Source organism: Centroberyx affinis, unplaced genomic scaffold (assembly GCF_046629955.1).
Source record: "Centroberyx affinis isolate AG114_WGS23_722 - 3 ecotype Tasmania unplaced genomic scaffold, CSIRO-AGI_Caff_v1 ptg000664l_1, whole genome shotgun sequence".
Classification (NCBI taxonomy): domain Eukaryota; kingdom Metazoa; phylum Chordata; class Actinopteri; order Beryciformes; family Berycidae; genus Centroberyx; species Centroberyx affinis.
The window spans coordinates 94,693-115,671 of record NW_027279288.1 but is presented as its reverse complement, the minus strand read 5'-3'; the positions used below and the strand labels follow the sequence as shown (position 1 = coordinate 115,671).

General features: G+C 43.9%; 1 protein-coding gene across 2 annotated transcripts; it reads right to left on the bottom strand.

The window, feature by feature from the left end:
- Nucleotides 1-605: 605 nt before the first annotated feature.
- On the bottom strand, nucleotides 606-20,559 carry LOC139643851 (coiled-coil domain-containing protein 136-like). 2 transcript variants are annotated; one of them, XM_071519131.1, is made up of 10 exons: nucleotides 20,104-20,559; nucleotides 19,875-19,938; nucleotides 12,048-12,365; nucleotides 10,123-10,197; nucleotides 8,953-9,255; nucleotides 6,812-6,929; nucleotides 5,918-6,203; nucleotides 5,101-5,232; nucleotides 3,630-3,742; nucleotides 606-3,253 (listed from the first exon to the last, which is right to left on the bottom strand). In XM_071519131.1, exons 2-10 carry the CDS (start codon nucleotides 19,924-19,926, stop codon nucleotides 3,241-3,243), a joined length of 1,410 nt encoding a protein of 469 aa, XP_071375232.1. In that variant the 5' UTR covers nucleotides 19,927-19,938; nucleotides 20,104-20,559; the 3' UTR covers nucleotides 606-3,240. The 2 variants fall into 2 exon arrangements, with proteins under 2 accessions (XP_071375232.1, XP_071375233.1); XM_071519132.1 differs by lacking the exon at nucleotides 19,875-19,938.
- Between the last annotated feature and the right edge of the window lie 420 nt (nucleotides 20,560-20,979).

Sequence of the window (20,979 nt, the reverse complement as noted above, 5' to 3'; positions counted from 1 at the left end):
TTCCAATCCTAATGGTATGTTTGCAAGGTCAAGAAATCAATTTAACTTAAACTTGATAGTGAAAGTGATAGGACTGATGTCCTTGGGTGTAACAGCAAGTTGGCAGAGGTTTTGTGCCTTCTAGTTCTTCATGGAGACGCACAACTTTATTGTATTTAACAATACATTTTAATTTTATTAACCAAGTGTCCTTGAACACAGGTCAGACCATTAAGCACCATCTCTAGTCAGGCTACTTTTAGACAATTAGCTGCACTTTAACTCAGTAAACCATGAACTTGGCAATGGAGTAATGAGTGTAATTTAGAAGCCCTCATCAACAACGCTGACACGCCGATCCCTGCCGGCTGAAAAGAATCCGTGTCTGAGAGTTTATGACATGACTCTGGAGTGAAGGTTATTAATAACCGTACAACCCATGTAATGTGATGCCAGGAAAGAGACGGTTGTCACTCAAGATGAGTGCTGGTGATTTCATGAATGGGATTCCTCGATACTTTTAAACCCTGAGTCTGTGATAGCTGGTGAGCTCACTTCCCAAGAAAAGAAAGTGCTCAGACATCAGGTGGAGTGAGTATATTTATTTTCTCAAGTCATTTACCGTACAAAATAGACCTCCAGGTAACAAAATAGCCACAACTATATTGAAAACAACAATGCTATCAATAAGCAAAGCAGCAAGCTGAAAAACACTGTGCAATATAGAGGCTTGTGAAAGTATGTTAAAGTCACTATCCATGAAATAAGCCCAGAAATAATGAGAAATAATGTCCTGAATGAGACAACATTCATATGTGCTATTGCAGTCACTGGGAACTGACCTGCCATTGCAAATTGATAATTTTTTAGACAGTGACAATAATTGCAGTCCAGCGGTCCATTGTTTCCTTAGTGTAAGGTAACTTCATCTGCAGAAAAAATATTGGTGATGCTTTGCTTATAGAGGTTCAGTTTAATGACAAATGTTTTCAGAAAATATTTCAATACATCTGCAACATATAAGTGGCTGGCAAAACCAGGATTCATATTGCTCTTGCTTGCAACTAAGATCAAATGCAATCTATATGCATGCAATGACTACACCAACCACTGAACATAGAGGTACTGAAAATGATTAGTAATGCTAGGACTTCTTGCGAGTAATGACACCATAAATAAACATTAATATAGCATATATTTTGGCTATCAAATATACAACGCTCTCTCAAAATAGAATAAACTTTCTACAAAGCAAGTACAAATGGATTTAAGAAATATCTCTCCCATAGTACTGTATGTCACATCTGACTATTTACATCAAATACAAAGTAACAGAAATAACATAACCAACATAAATTAAATATTGTTCCTCTATATGTATTGTAGCATGCACTTTGAACTCTAAAAGAGATCTTTACTAAATCACAAAAAAACATTTCACAAATGTATTGTAAACAGTAATGTTTAGACTCCTGCCACGTATATATTTTTCATTTGACAGCTAAGAGAACAATTCAGTTGTGACACACTCCTATTTACATATTTCAGATCCATATTACTTCTGAATATGAATTTATAAAATGCCCTCAGCAATCAACGAACCCTTGTCGCTCACTTCAGCTGCATCAATGATCTAAACCAGGTGGGGCCAGGCTGTATTTATCTCATCTGCAGTTTTTCACATGAGTCAAGCCATCAATAAACACGGGAATGCTGACAGTCAACATTCTCACGCTGTGTACCTGGAACAATCTGGACCATTAACCTTAATGACAATGAAACGAAGCCATATAAATCCTGCTGGAGAGAAAAAGTTTCTTTCTCCACATCTACATCAGAGCAGCGCTGAAATCAAATGCTTAGATAGTGAGTTGGTGCCACACAGGATAGCTTGATGGTCCCAAAATTTGTTCCCAAACTTGTTCACATGTGTTGCCTAGAGTACATAATAACAACAGACCATACATATCATAAGTATAACAACATTGCAGGTGTCAGATTTCATATTTTCAAGGTGAGCTATGAACAGTCAAAGACGAGTCAGCATGCTGCGCTCACTGCCTGGCATGTGAGTTAACTGATAATTAAAGGGGAAGATGGGAGTTCTCTTCATTTTTAGCCTCATGCTGATTTCAGAGTCACACACAGGACAATGCAGGAGGCAGGCAGAAGGGATAAGGCCCGGGGCTAAGCAAACAAATAAAAACACACGCTGTGAACAAGCACCCATCCAAAGGGAAATCACAAGTAAACATTGACCTTATACACTTGGATTGACAGGTGCTTAGCTGGGCATGATGTTTTACTTTGACCCTTTTGAGGAGCATACCATAGAGAGAACAGCTTATTGGTATTCTAATGTTGGGCAGGGCCGAATAACAGCAGCAGGATAGCAGTTAGTTGATAGTAGATAGTTCATTTGGTAACTTCTAATTTAGTTTTGTAGTATTTTGAATTTTAAACATGTATTTGTTATTGCATCTAGAATTTGGGGGAAGCATAGAGTAATTGAGAGTTCATTGCTCATAATGTAATCATATCAATCATCATAAACTTTGTAATTCAAGATTGTGACAGACATGCATTCCTGGATGCATTTAAATATTGACTCAACACAAATGGATACTGCTGTTTCTACTAACTCTTTAAGGGCTTATGTACAATAGTGATTTCAGTGCATTACATGTCCAGAGCCCATGTTTGTCATTATGTAAGAGTCAACTACGAAAGATATTTGAACAAATAAATAAATAATGGTTAAATAAACAGAGAACCATTTGATACAAGACATTCATTATCAAGACCTTCATTTGATCACATTGTCAACTAGAGAAGAGAAAATAATAACCACAGACACAGAAGAGGAATGGATAGACGCAGCACTGGCGAACATTTAGTGGAGTGAGCCCAGTCTTCATGTAGCCTCTCAGTGGATCAACTCATCGTCAGAGCCATCTCCTCTTCACGCACCCACCAAGCGAGATCGAGTGCATCATCCTCATCCTCTTTATGTATGTACCTTCTCATTTGAAACTGCACTTCTTCCACCACTCAGTTGTCAGTTCAATGACGCGCTTCTGTTACATATTTCCAGTCCAATCTATAGACATAGCAGGAGAGAATGAGGGCCGGTCTGAAGCAAACGTCTGTGCCTGTGCAGTTGTTGCCCATCCAGTCAACATCGGGCGAGAGCTCTCAACAAGCAAGACATCATGAGAAGCACTGCTGTGGCCGCAGTGACAGTCAAAATGGGGTTCCAACCTACCTCACTCCCCTGGATTAAGACAGAGAAAAAGAGTAGGGTCAAGTGTCAGTATAGGCTTCCTCTATCAACCACCCACTGATAGACAAACATATTGGGCCTTCAAATGACTGATTTATTCAATGACATACTAGGAAACCTTTTGTTATCACAAAGGAATTTGCCAAACTGCCCACCCGTCCCATGTCCATCTTCCATAATACTGGATATAATTAACTGTCTTCATATATTTCCAGATTATATTTGGCAGTTATTCAATTCATACCCACCCCCCCACCCCATCCCCACCACCACCACTCCTGGGCAATGAGGATGCCCAATACTATATATTTTCAGTATCTAAGACACATAGCATTACGCAGCAGATAGAGATAAGCTCCACCCATACCTTGCTCTCTGGGACGCCAGCTCCGACAACCAGCACCAAACCACAGCCACTATTACAATCATTCCTATGAAGGGGATGGAGAGAACAGGGTGCTCAGACGGATGGATGAAGCTCTGAGGAGGGAATAAAAAAACACAAGGACCATGGGGATGGAGGGAATGAATGAACGGATGGATGGAGGTAGCCAAATAATAAACACAAAAAAGAGAGGGGGGTCTGACACCAGCAACAAATGGACCACCACCACCACTATAAATCACTGTGAAAACAAAAATATGACAAGGTCTATGGCTATGGCATAAAGGGGGGAGGGTTGTGATGGAGTGATTTATATTTTCTGTTCACTGAAAAAACAATGCATAAGGTTTATGGCAACATAATATCATCTGATACAATCCAAGTCAGTGTGAGCATGTGTGAGCATTCCTGTGCGGCCTTCATTGGCTGTGTATAAAGTTATGATGACAAAAAGAAAGACAATACAGTGGCAACACATGTCACATGAAAAGTACAAAGAGCGGCGTGAATGATGTGACTAACATAAGGTGATTTTCTTCTCCCTATCCTCATTTTCTATAGGATATATATTAGTATTAGTATTAGTATTTTTTTCCATAACTTTATTTTAATTATACAGGCTGAGAGGTCATGGACATTCAGAGAACAACGACAGCATCAGAGACAGGCACGGGTAGACAGTTTGACACAACGCAGAGACAGCTCATCACTACTGTCGCAGGAAAAACAGGTAACTGCAATCTTGATGTTTTTCTTTTTTTTTTTACTTCAATTGAAAATTCACCTGGTCATTTATGTGTTTTGTGAACTTAATAACATTTGGGCCTTTGTATGATTTAAAAAATACATAGGCATCAATGGTGAAATAGTCATTAATTTCTAGATTTTTTGCAGAAACTTGTTTTTGTCCAACAACAGTGTTAAAGTGCTGCTGTCACAGGGAGGTTAGGACACAGACAAAAGACCCCAGCCTAAAGAACAACATACATATTGATATGAGATGACAGGCCAAGTCAGTTCATATCAAAACATATATTGCTACAGTATGAGATCTAGTCACATAAAATGTGGGAAGACATTTTATACACAGGATACAGACACAGGATACAGTAGGTGTGATGTGAGGTGTGTTAGTTGTAGTAGTGTGTGCAAAGAAACAGCTTCATATTTCTTCCTTCATTTAACAGACCAGGGCTGGGAATTCCCAAAACTATCTTGAGACTAAGTTCATCTTGATTTAATTAATATAAATTATAACAGATAATAGGTAAATTAATGCAGCAACAAGAAACCTAGTCCACAGATACTTTAGGGATGTCCAGTCCAGAATACAAGGGCAACTTAAGGAAATAAAGATACTAAAGATGTGCGAAGGCATTTGTTAACGACTCCAGTTGTATACCATTCATCTCTATCCCATCATGCCCTTGGCCCTTTGGTCCCGGCCCCTCACCTGAGCCCCCCCAGACAGCTTCTCCAGCTCCGCCTTGCAGCGCTGCAGCTCCTCCTCCAGCTCCGCTCGCTCCCTCTGGCTGCTGTCATACAGTACCTGCAGCTCCTGTAGCTCCGTCTTCAGACCGTCACACTGCAGGACACAGTGGTCAAACACATTCATTCTTTTCCCCCCATTAATCGACTGACTGATTGACTGGTGATTTGACTGACAGCTGATTTTATGCAACACGGCCGCAACCCTGAATAACTAAATATAACTTGGTGCATTGTGCCTTGTAGGTTATCATTATATAATACTTGCTAATTGTGTGACATTCATAGGACAAGGCAATTGAGCAGTTTTGCTTTCCTACTGTATTGAGTGGATTTTTATCAAGCTATATGCTCTCAAGATAGTACTAAGCCTCACATTTTCTTTTATATTATATATATTATATTTCATTTTCTTTTAACACATGGGTCAAATAGTATTTACAAATACTATATAAATGTGTTTTAACCTACTTCTACTGCCAGATATATGCCACGTAGGACTATAGGATCCGTGCCACAAAGTTTAGACAATCACAGCACAGTATTTCAGAGTCAATTTAGTACATTATTCTGTGATTGAAAACTTACATGGCACTATCTGCATTGTCCTGATGCAGTACAGCCCACTCATTTGGAAATCCATGCAGGTTAAACCAAAACTGAAAGAATTATTTTCCAGTATTATCTGACCCAGATCCATTCGTGCACCTGTGCTCTATATTTCTATTTCTATTTCTGTTTCTAGTTGTGTTACAGAACGAGAATGAGGCATCATGTTGTACCTCTCTCTGGACCTGTGAGGCCTTCTCCTCCGCCTGCTTCAGCTGGTCCCGTAGGGAGTAGATCTCCCCGATGCCTCCGCTCCAGCTGGTTGGTGTCATGGGCTTCCCGTCAAACGAAATGTTCTTCTGGATGGAGGCGTCCACCAGGCGGCAGTTGGTGCTCTCAGTCTGGGCCATGGTCATGTAGCTCTCTGTCATGGTATCTTCTGAGCCGGTCTCCATCTCCTTTCCCTCTGTGCCCTCGTCAGCATCTTCTTCTTTCAGTGATAGGTAGATACTGTGGGAGCTGTAAGGTGGACAAAAGGGGTATCGGCCTATTTAATGACAAATATACAACGGGTAGTTTCAGCTAAGCAATCTGATTGTTCAAATGCATTCCAATTGTGCTGATAATTCCCATGAACAAAGGCTACGCAGACTTTATCAAAAATGGAATTGGTTGCTACGCTACCTCTTGTGATAACCAGAGAGTTAGTTAGCGATCTTTCTTCCTCCTGTGTGTTTTTTATTGTCATGTATTTCAAGTTCTTGGTTAGGGTTAGGGTTAGTAACTGGTGTATAAAAGCCAAAGTGAAGTACTTGGCTGTAATTCTGACTGTTTTGGTGATGCTGATGGTACTTGGCTGCAGCTTGTACCTAGCCACATTACCATCATACCCATATGAGCAGCCAAGAACACCATGGACCACCAAGTATTATTTCTATAATAGGCCTACGTCTCGTGATCACTCATATGATATCACGAGTTTCCCCCAGTGATTCAACAGGTGGCCGCCGCTTTCTAAATGGGACATGATGTGAATGGATGTGAGTCAGAGTAGTATTCCAGAGGGTGTCCCACTCCAGCTGATCCAGTAAGCACAGCGGATGAGTGAGCAGTCATTGACCTCTCACCCTGTCCGCTGTCTCTGCAGCAGCTGCAGTCTCTCTGATAGACGTTTGTTGTCCTCCTTCAGGGTCTGACAGTCCTCCTTCAGCATACGGCACTCCTCCTTCAGCAGGCCCACGTCACCTGACAGAGCAGGTCAGAGACACAGATATCAAATGAAGATGCAGGTAAATATAGCTCATCTTTCAGCTGCTTGAGGCTTCAGCACCATTCCAGCATGTATAGGATATCATAATACATCAAAATGAATGCTGAATTGTGAGTTAAGCCCTCTCCAGACAGCATCCGTATTACCAGGCAGCGTCTGCAATTTATTTTTACCGATGCACATCAGTAATTTCAGTCAGTCATCCAGACAGAATATTTTACTTGGGGGCCGTGGTAATCCACGGTCATGCCACACAACATCTCCAACTGTACAGGGAAACTGGCAAAACTTCCCTTCAGGTGGCTTCATATCTTTGTAACACCAGATGCAGCAGCTCCTGCACTCTTTCCTACTATTTTCTTTATTTTTCAATTTTTCTTGGCACCAAACTGTGCTTAAATGCACTATCTCTTCCATTTATTGCTTATCCTATTTGTGAGCTTATATTCTATTTGTCTTTTCCCCTGTTGAATCTCATTACTTTTGCTGCTGCAAATTTCCCCATGGGGATCATCAATCATCTTATCTGATCTAAAGAGTGATGCTCTGCCCTACTACTGGTTATTGGGCCCTGATAATCCAGATGCTGGGTGGGCAAATTGGTAATAGTGTGTCTATGTAAATTCAGATGGATTTTTTACCGGGGTAGCTGGAGAAAATCACTGCCATTTTCATTGTGGACAGATAAAATTCCTGTTGTACGGCAATCACTAGAACTCGCCCAGTAATACTAATGCTGTCCGGAGAGGGCTTAAGAATACATTTGGATGCAGAATACATTTTGGATGACATTCTCATGAAAGAATTGATGAAAAGGCAGGACAATGAAACGCTATGAGCAGGCATGAATAGGCCATTTTATGTTTGTCCCTGACCCTTAACATTTTCTGTGCAGCTACGTCCCACAGGACTCGGCCCTCCCCTCCCTCTGTCCTGCCCCAGGCTCGGCCCCACAGCCCAGCAGTGATATCATGTGTTGGAAGTGTGTATCTGACGTGCAGCAGTGCCTCCCCTGCCTTGCTTCACTCCCTCTCTAGCACTTCATGACTTCATGACTTCATGTCCCTGGTATCTCAAACACACACACACACACACACACACACACACACACACACACACACACACACGCACCACTCCCCTTGTATCTCTAAGACTCAGCAGCGCAAGCACATTTGTAATTTGTAATATTTATTAAACCTCAAGACTGATTTACATGCTTGACTGTGGGATGCTAACCATGATGTGAGCCCGCAATAACAAAATCCACAACCTCATGCTTTGGTTTCATAATATTACCCACACAGACTGGCTGTCTGCTGCGTCTGCTAGTGGTGAGGAGCAGGTTTTATGGCTATGAATACCACAGCACAGCCAGAGACAGTGGGTCTTTGTGTTTATTGCTGTGTCCTTCTTGCTGATGGCTGTTAACATAAGGTATGAAGATGAAGTGTAAAACCTAGACCGACAAGATTTAACTTTGAAGTTATTATAAGTAAGACAATTGTACATATGGTAAAGGAGGAGAAAGTATGTGTGTAATCTACCAAAACCACCCACTCACTGTCTCCTCTGTGTCATGTTCTTCTCTGATCCATCTGTCTGCAACCCAGCCCCCTCCTCCACCTGTCTCACACCTTTTTCCCTATCTTCCCTCAATCTGTCGATGTCTTTTTTTCCCTCTCTTGCTGCACTGATCTCTCCAGGGTTTGCACAACGTCCTAAAAATGCTTAAAGAATTGAACTTTTCAGAATGTAAGTATTGGAATACCTGGGAAATATGCCTGTTAAAAAATAAATAATTAAATGAATGACTACATAAATAAGTAAATAATGATTTAAAGCTCTAATAGTTGTTAAAACAGTTTACGGAAATGTTTCTTGCTTTTGAGTGGAGTCCAACAGAAAAATAATGCTGGAAAAAGACATTGAAAATCCTTGAATTTGCATGAACCCTGTCTCTCTTCTCCTTGTCTTCTCCTCTCCCTCGCCCTCTCTCACCCTCTCTCCTCTCGGCCTCCCTGCGCTGGCTCTTCATGCTGATCTCGGCCCTCAGCGTGGTGATCTCCAGCTCGTACTCCTGGGTCTCGTCGCTGAGGCGCTGCAGCTCGGCCCGCCGGCGACACAGCTCCTCCTGCAGGGAGGCGATGTCGTTCTCCCGCTCTGCCGCCGCCTCCTCCGCCGCCTGCTGGAGGAGCACCACCTCCTCCTGAGCAACGCGCAGCTCCTCCTGGGCCTCGGCCAGTTCGCTCTCCTTCTCCTCCTCCAGGCTGTCCATCTCCTCCTGCACTGAGCGCAGCTGGGCTGTGGGGAGAGGAGAGGAGATGAGAGGAGAGAAGGTTAGGTTGTCCATATGGGGATAGGTGGGTGAGACTGCGCTGTCAGTCAGTGTGTGTGTGTGTGTGTGTGTGCGTGTGTGTGTGTGATCTCACCTGACATCATGTGAAAGTGAGCCTACGGGCCTCTTGCATGCATGTGTTTGTGTGTGAATGGGTTTGTGTGTATGTGTGTGTGTGGGTATTGGTGTGGGTGGGTGGTTGCAAGTGTGTACTCATCTAAGCAAAGTACTGTTCGAAAGAGGAGCTGATGTAACTGATGGTAACAGACATGCTTTTTTTTTCAGATTCAGTTGCAAATTAGATGTTCCGTATTCTCAGGAAAGGAGCATCATCTGCACCTCTCACAATAACAACAACACAAACAGCAACAAAAACACAAAGATGAGCCATCCAAACAGCTCAAACATCATTCCTGACCAATGCAAATACATCATAAAATAGTTTAGGCATTCCAACAACTAAAAGAAAAGTAGTTCGCGCATCAAAGGCAGATGAAAATTCCCCTAGCTCAATAAGCCAAATGACACCATGTATTTAACACTTTCTAGTCAATTACATCTCAATATACTTATGCAGCACTTTCTCTCTGAGGCTATTTATTTGAGAGCTAATAGAAATCCATGCAGTGACATACAAGATGGATGACCTGCTCATTATTGCTTACTAATTGTGCTTCATTGGCAGTTTACAGGGAAAAATCTGCGTCGACCCTAATTATTAACAAAGCAAATGGGACATGTGTATTTTTTCATCATAAATCATATTATTGTCTGAAGTAATCACAAGATACAACTGTGTGTTTCATTGCTGAGGTTTCTATTGTGGCGACTACCTTGTAGATTCTGGATCTGGCGTGTGAAGGCCTCTGCCTGGTGGGCACTGGCCAGACGCTCATCCTCCAACAGACCTGAGGAGAGGAGGAGAGGAGGGGACAGGAGAGGAAAGGAAAGGAGAGGAGAGGAGAGGAGAGGAGATGAGGAGAGTGGGGAGAGAGAGAATGGGAAAATGTCAGTTCAGGAGGCCAATAGAAAGATTGAACTTGATAAGCTATTCAACCTTGAGGCTGAACTGAGTGCCCGAAGCAGGTGTGTGTGTGTGTGTGTGTGTGTGTGTATGTGTGTGTAAAATACTGTGAAAGGGATGAGGGTTTTTTGTGAGAATATTTCATTATTTTCTTCCTCCACTGCTTTTAATTGTTAATTGGATGGCCTTCCCTTCCTGAACCTGATAACTCCTAAATAAAACAGAATGAAAGCATGAAGCAGCTACTATTTTTTCAGCTTTTGCTTTGCTGCTATTTTTCTTTCTTTTGGTCATTATTAACAAGTGTCCTGCATGTAGCATCTCTATTAGATGGAACGAAAATCGAAAGCTGAGCACAGGTTATTTATCCAGGGAAAGTCACTTTGCTCTTTCTTAGCAACATCCTGTTTCAGATTCACACAGTAACACACATTCACACCTGGGAGCTGCCCAGTAAAAGCACAGTCTTCTACTGTTGGCCACTGAGTAGCTCCACTAAAGTGTTTCTCATTCCCTTTCCTCACCCAAAAATTGTACAGCTTTTTTTTTCACACATTTTCCTGTATGAGTAATCATCTATGGAGCAGTGGCCACAGTCTTAGTGATAAGCGGTATAAGTGAGGGCCTTTCCCCACACCTCACCCTGAGTCAGCCTATGACCATATACACTGAGGACCCCCCCCCATCCACCCCCCCCATCCCCTACCCCCCTACCCCCCTACCCCAACAGCTGCCAGTGGAAGACAGCCTGAACAGCTGAGCATGCCCAGTGGGAGTGGCCCAGCAGTGATGTCACGATGCGGTCTAGGACACCCAGTCTGGAAGCTTCCCTCAGCATGCACGCAGTTGTCTGAGGAATGCCTCCACCTCTGCCAGACAAACAACTGAGCTCACCGTACCATGTCTTTTAGTATGACACACACACACACACACACTGAGCTCACTATAGCCCCATGCCCAAGGCCTTACTCAGTGCTAGTGTCCCTGAACGCCTAGCTCATCATTTTTAAGACATGAAGTAATGCTCCATTTAGCGACTGTGAGGAACTAAGCATGTCAGTGATCACATATAAACATTTAGACTGCTCAATGTTTTACTAGATTATGATGAAGAGGCGATGTCTCGAGTGCAAAGCGACACAGCCCAGACAGACGGAGGACAGGGATTTACTTCAGCGGGCCCAGAACATCTGAGGCTGTGTGCTGGAATTGTGGAAATGCAAACAATCATTGCTGATGTGAAGTGGAAAAGTTTATTTGGTTTGCTTGTTTTGTAATAGCTAATCATTGAGGTTATGATGTTGATATCATCCCAATAAAGTACTGGAATCCATAACAATGACATGTTATAATATAAATGGAGCTGAGTCATAGACTACAGAGGAGTCTGCGGATGGTAATAGGGCTGTAGATGTTAAAGTTTCGGTCTGAGTTGTGATGTCTTTGTTTTGTTCTGAAGATTGAAACTTCACTTGAGATTAGATGCCAGAAAATGTAGCGTTTGGCCTTGGATGACAAGGTGTAGGGCAAGTGGTTAGATGTTTTGCATTTGATTTGGCACGATTAGATGTGCGGTGTTTGATCTGAAATTGGATTGGATGTTGGTTTCAGGTCAGGCGCCTTTTTGTAAATAATAGATTAAAGATTGTAATAAAGGATTAAAGATTCAAGGATTTTAAATATTGAACGAACAGTACCAGAATATGGTCTCAGCAGTCCCAGCCTCAGTCTCACCTTGTAGCTCGTGGAAGCTCTCCTGGTGTTTGTTGGAGGTCTCTCTGGCCTCGTCCAGCTCCAGCAGCAGCTGCAGCACCTGGGACCTCAGCTCCTCCAGCTCCTGCTCCTCCGTCAGCTCCTCCTGCTCCTTCTTCCTCTTCTCCTCCCCTTCCCCTTCCTCCTCCTTTAGCTTCCTCTCCTCGCCTTCCTCCTCCTGAGCTCTCTCCTGGTCCATCTCCTCCTTCTCGTTGTTCTCTTGCAGGACTCCTCTCTCCTTTGCCGTTATCTCGTTGTCCATGATGGGGCTGCTCTCCGCTTTCAGATCGCACGGGTCATCTGGTGGCGAGACGAAAGCGGTTTGAGGAAGGGATGAGTGGTAGAGAAAGAGAGGGAAAGAGAGAGAGGCAGAAAGCCAGAACTACAGGTGACATAGACCTCTGTCATCGCCTAAATCCACTCATGCTTAGATACAGCATTAGATAGTATCTCAGCATCAACAGCACCATCTTGTGATTCAAGTGACATTGAGTTCATTGCATACCAGTCTGTATCCCGCTCATATACTCTATATACTCTAATTTAACACACTAATTTGACAATACAAAACAACTGACAACCCCCTCATGAGATTAGAGCTGACAATTTGACAGGAAGGACACAAGGACACCAATCGCTTGGGGAAGAATCCATCTGATTATATGCCTAAAAGTGTCAAACTGTCCAAACTCTCAAACTTGAGATGCTATGTACAGTAGATGTTAAATGAGACAACCTGCCAATATTATTGATTACAATACTGATCACTGATCACGCTTTTTGAAGACACACATCATCATCTTTTCCATTCTTCTCTCTGTACAATGAATTACAGATTTGATTAAAATTTTTCACCAGTAGGTGGAGTGAGTTAGCTTGTACAATGTGGAGAGGGAAGGAGGAGGTGGGTCAGTATGCTGAAGCAGTCACTATGACTCACCACTCAGCAATGCACCTCAAAGTCCATAACAACACAAGCTACCATTCATACTGAGTGAGATGTGACAAAAACACAGTTTTTTCAGTCTCGTATTACAACAGCTGTTGCTCACTGGAGCTGCGGACGCAAACGCAGACCAGGTCAGAAAACTAGAAAGGATGCCGTCATTAACAGCGAAATGACATAACAGCAAATCCACATTAAACTGAGAAGAAATGTCCCTTCCCATTAGTCAAATGAGATGCTCAAATAAAAATACAATTGGACAAATTGCAAAGTCCAGAGCTAAAAGGAGATTATTTTCATCCGAGTATGGGATGTTCTCAGGAGAAGGAAAAGGTATCGCTTGTGCCTGATTCACAGTCTCATCCCAATTCTGCTCTCATCACCACACACTCTGTCCTGCTACCATTCCACTATAACAATTCTCAATAACATGCCCTCCAGGGTCAAGTCCATCTCAGAAATAAATTGATGTGTGGCATCAGACATTCATGTTTCGAGTGCTCTCCAAGTCCCTCAGTATTGCTATTTGTACTTAGGAAGGAGTGAGAGGATGAGAGAGGGGATTGATGTTTGCTGACGGAGAGGCAGGAATAGAGAGATGTGACGAGAAAAAAGGTGCAGCAAGGGACAGAGTGAAACATTAACTAAAGATCTACCTAATTGAGAGTGATGCTCTCCAGCGTTATCTTGGCCCAGTGGACTCAGGGAGCATAGGTCCCCTGCTTCCATGTCCTACAGTAATTATTTCTCTCTCTTGTTGTTCCCCATGCGAGATATAACCTTTATCATCACAGCGAAGCGCGGCACAAGTGATACATTTTCATCATATTTGTATGACATCAGCAGAGGGCTGCAGCCTTCCTTCCTGTCTCTTAATGATGTTAATTTAAACAATGTTGCCGCTGAGAGGCATATGAGAGGTTTCATGAGCACTGGGCCAGTGTCTCATTAAACTTTGATGCTGGTGTAATGAGTTAGTCATAAAGAACAGAGCTGGAGCAGTGTGGTAGGGAGAGAGCTGGAGCTACTTGTACAGCCACCGGCAGCCATGGGCCATCAGGAGACAAAAGGCTTGCCACTGAAAATCACTCACCCCCATATCTGTGTGGATGTCTAACTCGGGGTGCAATAACTCACACTGCTTTGGCTCAAGTGATTTTTGTTTCATTTCAGCTCATTTGCTTTCACGGATGCAGTGTCCAGACTGTTCTCCAAGGGAAACAAACCACAGTTGATCTCCAGTAAGTATGAAGTATCATACACATGTAGCCATCACAAAGGTCCTAAGAGGAATTGTTTAGAAAATCCTTCAGTTTTAACGCAGGATAGATGTCAGGTGAAAGGAAATCTTTATTGACCGCGACCTTTTTAACATCCAGACAGATTTTTTTTGCTGTGTCTGTCCAAAAGAATTCACCTCTATCTTATCATGGTACCACTCAACATATTACTGTGTGCCCATGAACTATATATAGCCCACTTACATAGCTACCCCTTACTATCTTTCCAGTGTTCACATCAGTCAGTCTCCTCGGTATTTACCATAGCTTGTTAATCACCTCGCTCCTTAAAGGCGCATATCACCTCACCTTGTGTGTCAATGTCAAACACATTGTGCAACAGACTCAGCTGCAACAACACCTGCAATCCCTCCACTGCATGCTTGGCACAGCATTTAGTCACACTGGGATCGCATTGGACATGGACGCCGCATGCATACGAGAGCAGGGATGGGCAGGAGAGTCATCTCAGGAGCGGCTTCACAGCTCCGGGGAAAGGATGGCTTTATCTAGCCACAGCACATTCCTTCGTAATCACATTGGAGCAAAACACAGTGAGTGTCTCAGTGCAACTGTTGTTCCACTTTAGAGAAGAGACAATACACAGGCCAAGTGTTCTTTCTCGGCATCTCAGAATAGCTGGCTGAGATCAAATTTAAACATTAATGTGGTGACACAAGTCCCTTGTTTTGCATCTGATTTGGTGCTCAGTGATGGAGTTCTCTCTGTAATGAAGTCTGCATTATGCAACATTAAGGAGCACAGAGAGGCTTTCAGAAGACAGAGGTGTGGTAGGAGAGATATGCTGGGTTGTGGGACAAAGAGTTGCTTCATCCTGGCACCAGAGAGCAAAAAAATCACAGTGTCATTCTATAGTTAGTATAGTTGTAGTAGATATCCACCACTGAAAAAAGTTACACCCATTCTTAAAATGTGAAAACTAAGCAACAAAATATTGACTGACAAAATGTCCTTGACTTACAAAATGATATCACTTTTATAGTTTTTATCCTCTATATCTTAGGTATTGCATGATGAAGTCAGGTAAGGTTTTTCTGTTCCAAAATGAATGCACACCGTTTTGGAATTGAACTCTACTATGTAGTAAATGAGTCTACTCCATTCCCTCATTACGAGTGCAGGTTAAATATCTCATTTTATCGAGCGCAACATCTGGAGTCAAATCAACTGTGAAGAAAAATAATGGCTGACTAAAATAGAAGGAGCCGGAGGCTGTCTACAGGTGCAGTGTGATTTGTGCCTTGTGATGAACCAAGCTTGAAAACACAAGCTTGAGCAGACAGGTGGTAGCGGTGGTGGTGTTGGTGGAAGGTGTGTGTGTGTGTGTGTGTGTGTGTGTGTGTGTGTGGTGCATGTGTGTATCTTTGTCTGTGTCTCTGTCTGTGCTTCATCTTGTGTCTGTGTGTGCATATACGCGTATACACACACACACGCACGACACGACTTGTGCACTAGTGTGTATTTCAGCCTTGTGTATGATCTCCCAGCCCCACTGCTCATGTGCCAGTCTTCACACAAGCCTGCTATGTTTATACTGCATGTGTTCACTGTGTGTATGTATGCCATGGATCTCAGTGGCTGTGTAGGAGGCCATGCATAATGCACACCACCCCCTCCTACCCCAGCTTTGAAGCCAGCCCAGCACTGATGTTGTAGCTGCTCTCCTTCACTGGCACACTCCCTCAGCAACACATAATACAGAGCAAGGGGGGGGGGGAGTTGGAAGAGAAAGAGAGAGAGATTGAGTGAGAGCAAAAGAGGAAAGGAGGGGAAGATAATAAGAGAGGTGGATGGAAAGAGACAGAGTGTGGTATGGCCTACAGGCACTCGAGCTGCTCCCCTCTCCCCTCTCCCCTCTCCTCATCAAACCAAAGAGGAGTGAGGTGAAGCGATGCACCTGGTCCATCTCCATGGTGACCCCTGCTCACCATGGTGACCCCTGCTCACCTCCGGTCCAGGCCCTCACCATATGGAATGTCGCCCTGCTAATAAGGCCTGTGTTTTTGTCCATGGTTTCGCTTTCCATGGAAACCTTTCCGTCTTCCATCTGTTCCCTCCCATAGAGGGGCCCAGCTGGGCATTACTGCTGCCCCTTCCTAAAGCCCACAAAGTGAGGTCACCAGCATATGAAGTTTGCTGACTTCAAACAGAGTGGGACTCAATGATGAGATGAGAGGGTGGAGATCTCATGAGGTAATGCAGAATCTCTCCTTCTCTCTCTCTCTCTCTCTCTCTCTCTTTCTCTCTTTCTCTCTCTCTCTCTCCCTCTCTCGCTCTCTCTCTCTCACTCACTTTCTCTCTCTGCACTTTATGGCTCGAAACTCCAGAGAGACTGTGGAGCAACATCAGCAGGAGAAGACAAGAAAAGAGCAAGGACCCACAAGCACTGAAGAGTTGGACTGACTTAATGAGTCGCTCTGTTATTTAAATGGAAAATCCATGTTTGCACTTTCAAAGGGAAATAACAGAAAGTGGGTCAACGGAATAGAGATGCATTGCAGAATGTGTTGTAATTTGGCCTCATTAGATGAGCATGCACAAAAAGTGTGTCAGTGTGTATGCGGGTGATTATATCAGGGAATATGCTTTTTACGGGAATGAAGGCCTACTTGTTTGTGTGTGTGTGTATGTGTGGTGTGTGTGTGCATGTGTGTGTTTTTTTCGTGTAGCCTTTCTATTGAGGGATATGAATAGAGAGAGAGAACAAAGCATGAAAACAAGTGATGCGGGAATAATCCTTTTGATCACAAATCAGCGCCTCCCACCTGAATACAATCTCTCTGGAAGGCTTTATGTCACTTAAATCACTGAGGAAAGAGGGGATACCACAGCTAACAATGTAGGTGCCAACTCCAAAAGGGATAAAGACATAGAGGCATAGGGAAGGCGCGCTAATGATAGGTTGACAATGCCGAGTATTGCTGTGAGGGAGAATAAAAAAAAAAATCCATAGATTAAGCTGGGGGAAGGAGCCCCATGAGTTCACGAACCTCCTCTATTCATTCGAAGTTTCAGCACAGAATTTTCCATTATGCAACCAAAGAGAAAAAAAACATATGGCATACTCAATTTTGTCAGGGACCCGCTCAGTACCCTGAAAGCCTGCATTAAAATAGATCGAGCACTGGAGTATGACGGGGGAGAGTGGCAATAGGTAGAAGGGTGGCGGAGAGAGAAATGCAACTTTAGGGCTTCCGGGCAGAGAGAGAGAGAGAGAGAGAGCTGGGACGCCTGAGGGTGGAAAAACACCACTGTTTTTGTTTTGATTTACTCCCCAAACAAATTTAGAACATTGGTGTGAAAATCTCACATTTTTCTCAGAGGTTTTTGCAGCACCCAGATCTAAAAAGTTTGACTAAGGTGGGCACTTTGTCATTAAGCAATTCAAAAAATCTGACAGAAATCTTGTCTGTGCATCCTTAGGGAGTATCACGGGAATGGTCATGGGAATTTCACAGCATGAGGGCACAACGCTGGATAGGAGAGGAGGATAGGAGTGGAATGCTGTGTGGGCAGAAGCACTGCCAGGTGTGTGTGTGTGTGTGTGCGTGCGTGCATGCGTGTGTGCGCAAGTGTGCGTGTGTGTTCAAGTGTGTGTGTGGGCGCTGAAGAGAGCAGAGGACTGCGACTGAAAAAGAGAGGGGGAAGAGAGAGTGGGTGGGAGAGCAGAGAGAAGGATGGAGGGAGATGTGGTCGGTGACTAGCACGAGTGGGAGGGAAAAGATGGTGGGTGATGGTTGTAAGATACACAGACAGCTTGTAAATGTCAAAGCAGCTTCGGATGCTGTCGTATTGATCAGTGTGAGCGTTTGTTTGTGTGAGTGCATCTGTATTCCCGGGGTGGAGGGTGGATGTGGCAGGTGATTCAGTGTTTGGCCTTTCTTAATTCACCCCCAGCGACATTGAAACAGCTAAGAGGAAAAACTGTGGGAAAAGTACTCTTCCAAACAAAGTCACCTTATTCTGGGAATTCAGACCCATGTCTAGCTAATATTGACCTCAGCCAGGAGAGATTAAACGCACCTTAATCCGTTTAGATCCCCGAGTATATGTAATTTGAAAGGATATGAGTTAATACTAGCTGTCACTCAATCCACTTTAGCTCTCTGCATGTTGGTCTTTATTATGGTCAATCAGTCAGGATTCACGCTACATTAGGCCAAACGCTCCTATCAGCAGACTCTGAATCTCCGGCTTTAAAAGCTTGCCTCAGGCTGTGATGAAAGGAAAGAGGTCCCAGGAGTTACGATAACAGGAACAAGCTTGTTAGGGAGGAGGAACGCCTCCTGAGACAGCATCCATCTTCTGATGGTCAATACTGAGCCTTCAACAAGTCTAATAAGGGAATTGATCACCAAATGTGAAATAGAAAACAGTTTAGTCAATGGAAAGTTTGATTCTGCAACAAAACTTTTAGAAAGCAAGGAGGCTTTGAGAAATATTACAAGACAATTCACTACATATGGGAATATGTCATTGAAATCATCAAAATATTACAGTTCAGTTTTAGGACAGCACCACACAGAAACAGGAAGCCCCAAACTGGCAACCTGGCCACTGGTCAAAGGGCTGTTGACCTGCGCTCTTCTCTGAATCGCTCCGTACCAATAAACATCCTCCCAGCAGTGACCCACACAGAGCTGCTCTGTCTGCCAGCACATTCACCACAGAGAGAGAACACACACTTAGAGCCTCTTCCTCGTCGGGTCACACAGACACAAAATACATTCCACACATTCCTCCCTTAACTATTGTACACAGTTATGCTGTACTGATTCTCTATGAGGCATAGAAAAATGCAGTACTGATTCTGCATGAGGCATAAAATGAATGTGCTTAAAAATATGGAATGCAAAATGCCTTACTTGAACCAGTAGCAACATTCAGTACTATAAAGTTAGGAAGACTGAACCAAGCATAACAGCAGCTGTTCACCACAACCACTTTATGCAAAGCGAGTCTCCCAAAATAAAGACTTTGTGACCTGAATATGCCAGATAACAGTCTATTCAAGCACGTACACAGGTTTCATAACCTACTAAAATAACATCCAAGACTGCACGAGTAAACATCACATCAATACTCAATCAGCCTTAAAATATCACACAAAATAACACATCACAAGACGTCTAATAGAGCCTGGACCCACGACTATACTATTCCCTCCCTCTGGCCGCCAGCCATCCATTACCTGGCAGTGTGTAGCCTCCATCAAATGTCCACAGATGCCATAGCTGACAGTAATGCCCACTCGTCCGTCTGTCAGCTAGACTACAGCTCTTAATAAAGACGGGCTTCCACTATAATCTCCCCACCTCCTACCACCTGACCACCTCTCTCCTCCTCCGCCTCCTCAGTTCACCACCCCATCCCTCACTTCAAGAGTAAACATTCTTTCTGAGCGATGATAAACATTGACCCACTACCTTTTCTGCTGATCATATCTGATCTTTAGCCCGGGCTAAAAATAGTCCCACGGTAGCCGACTGCACGGATGCACATGCGGTCATGCAGACAAACACACTACACACACACACACACTGACAAAACAGCTGCACAGACCTGTAGAGTCCAGTGCCTCCTCGATGAGTGGAGGTAAACGCAGTCCATCCATAGCCCCCTGTAGCTGCAGCAAAGAGGGAGAGAGAGAGAGAGAGAGAGAGTGGGCGAGAGGGTCAGAGGCTCTGCACGCCCACCTCAGCTGCGGGGATAGAAGAGACGAACACACGGAAAGTACTGAGCACAGCGTAAAGTACTCACACACACACACACACACACAAACAGGCTGTACCTCAGGAGAATTGGGAGGATCCGGGGAGCTGAAGGCTGAGCTCTGGAGCGTGGGAGAGATGCCGTGAGGGAAGAGGGGAGGAGCAGAGTGGAGGGAAAGATGCTGTTTTCCAGACGGCAAGCTCCGTCACCCTCAGATCTGTTCCTGCACAGACCTCTCTCTCTCTCTCTCTCTCACACACACACACACACTCCCTGCCTGTTTCTCCCTCGCTCTCTACTACTACTATTTCTACACTCTTCTCTTGTTTCAACTTCTTCCCTCTTTTCAGTGCCCCTTCTTGCTTTGTTTTCCCTGTATGTGTGCACGTACATACAAACACACACACACACTCCCTTACACACTCATGCACACACCCTCGGCCCCTGTGCCAAATGAATTTACCTATAATGAGATCCAGACGGGTTGTTGCAGTGGAGGCTGACAGCTAACACTGCAGATTACTGATCATTTCCCCTCCATTGTTCATTTCCTCCCCTCCCCTCCCCGCACTTACTCTCTCTCTCTCTCTCTCTCTCTCTCTCTCTCTCTCTCCCTCTTTCTCTTTCTCTCTCTCTCTACTGTTTACTGCTAATGAACAGTGGCTCTTATGCTATAAACAGCATCTGAAACACCCGCCCCCTCCCTCTCATCACCCCTACCCCACACACACACCTCTTTTTCTCTCTCTCTCTGCCTTTCTACCCCACTCTCTCTCTCTCTCTCTCTCTCCCTCTGTTTTGGTCTCAATCACATCTGGCAGCTTATCTGCAGTACGTAAGAAGCCAGAAATGCGAGGTGTGCCGTGAAACAGTCACAAAATATGTCAGAGTAAAAAGAGGAAAGGGGGGCCAGGTTTAACCTCTCGCCGGCCCAGACAGAGGATATTCCTATCAC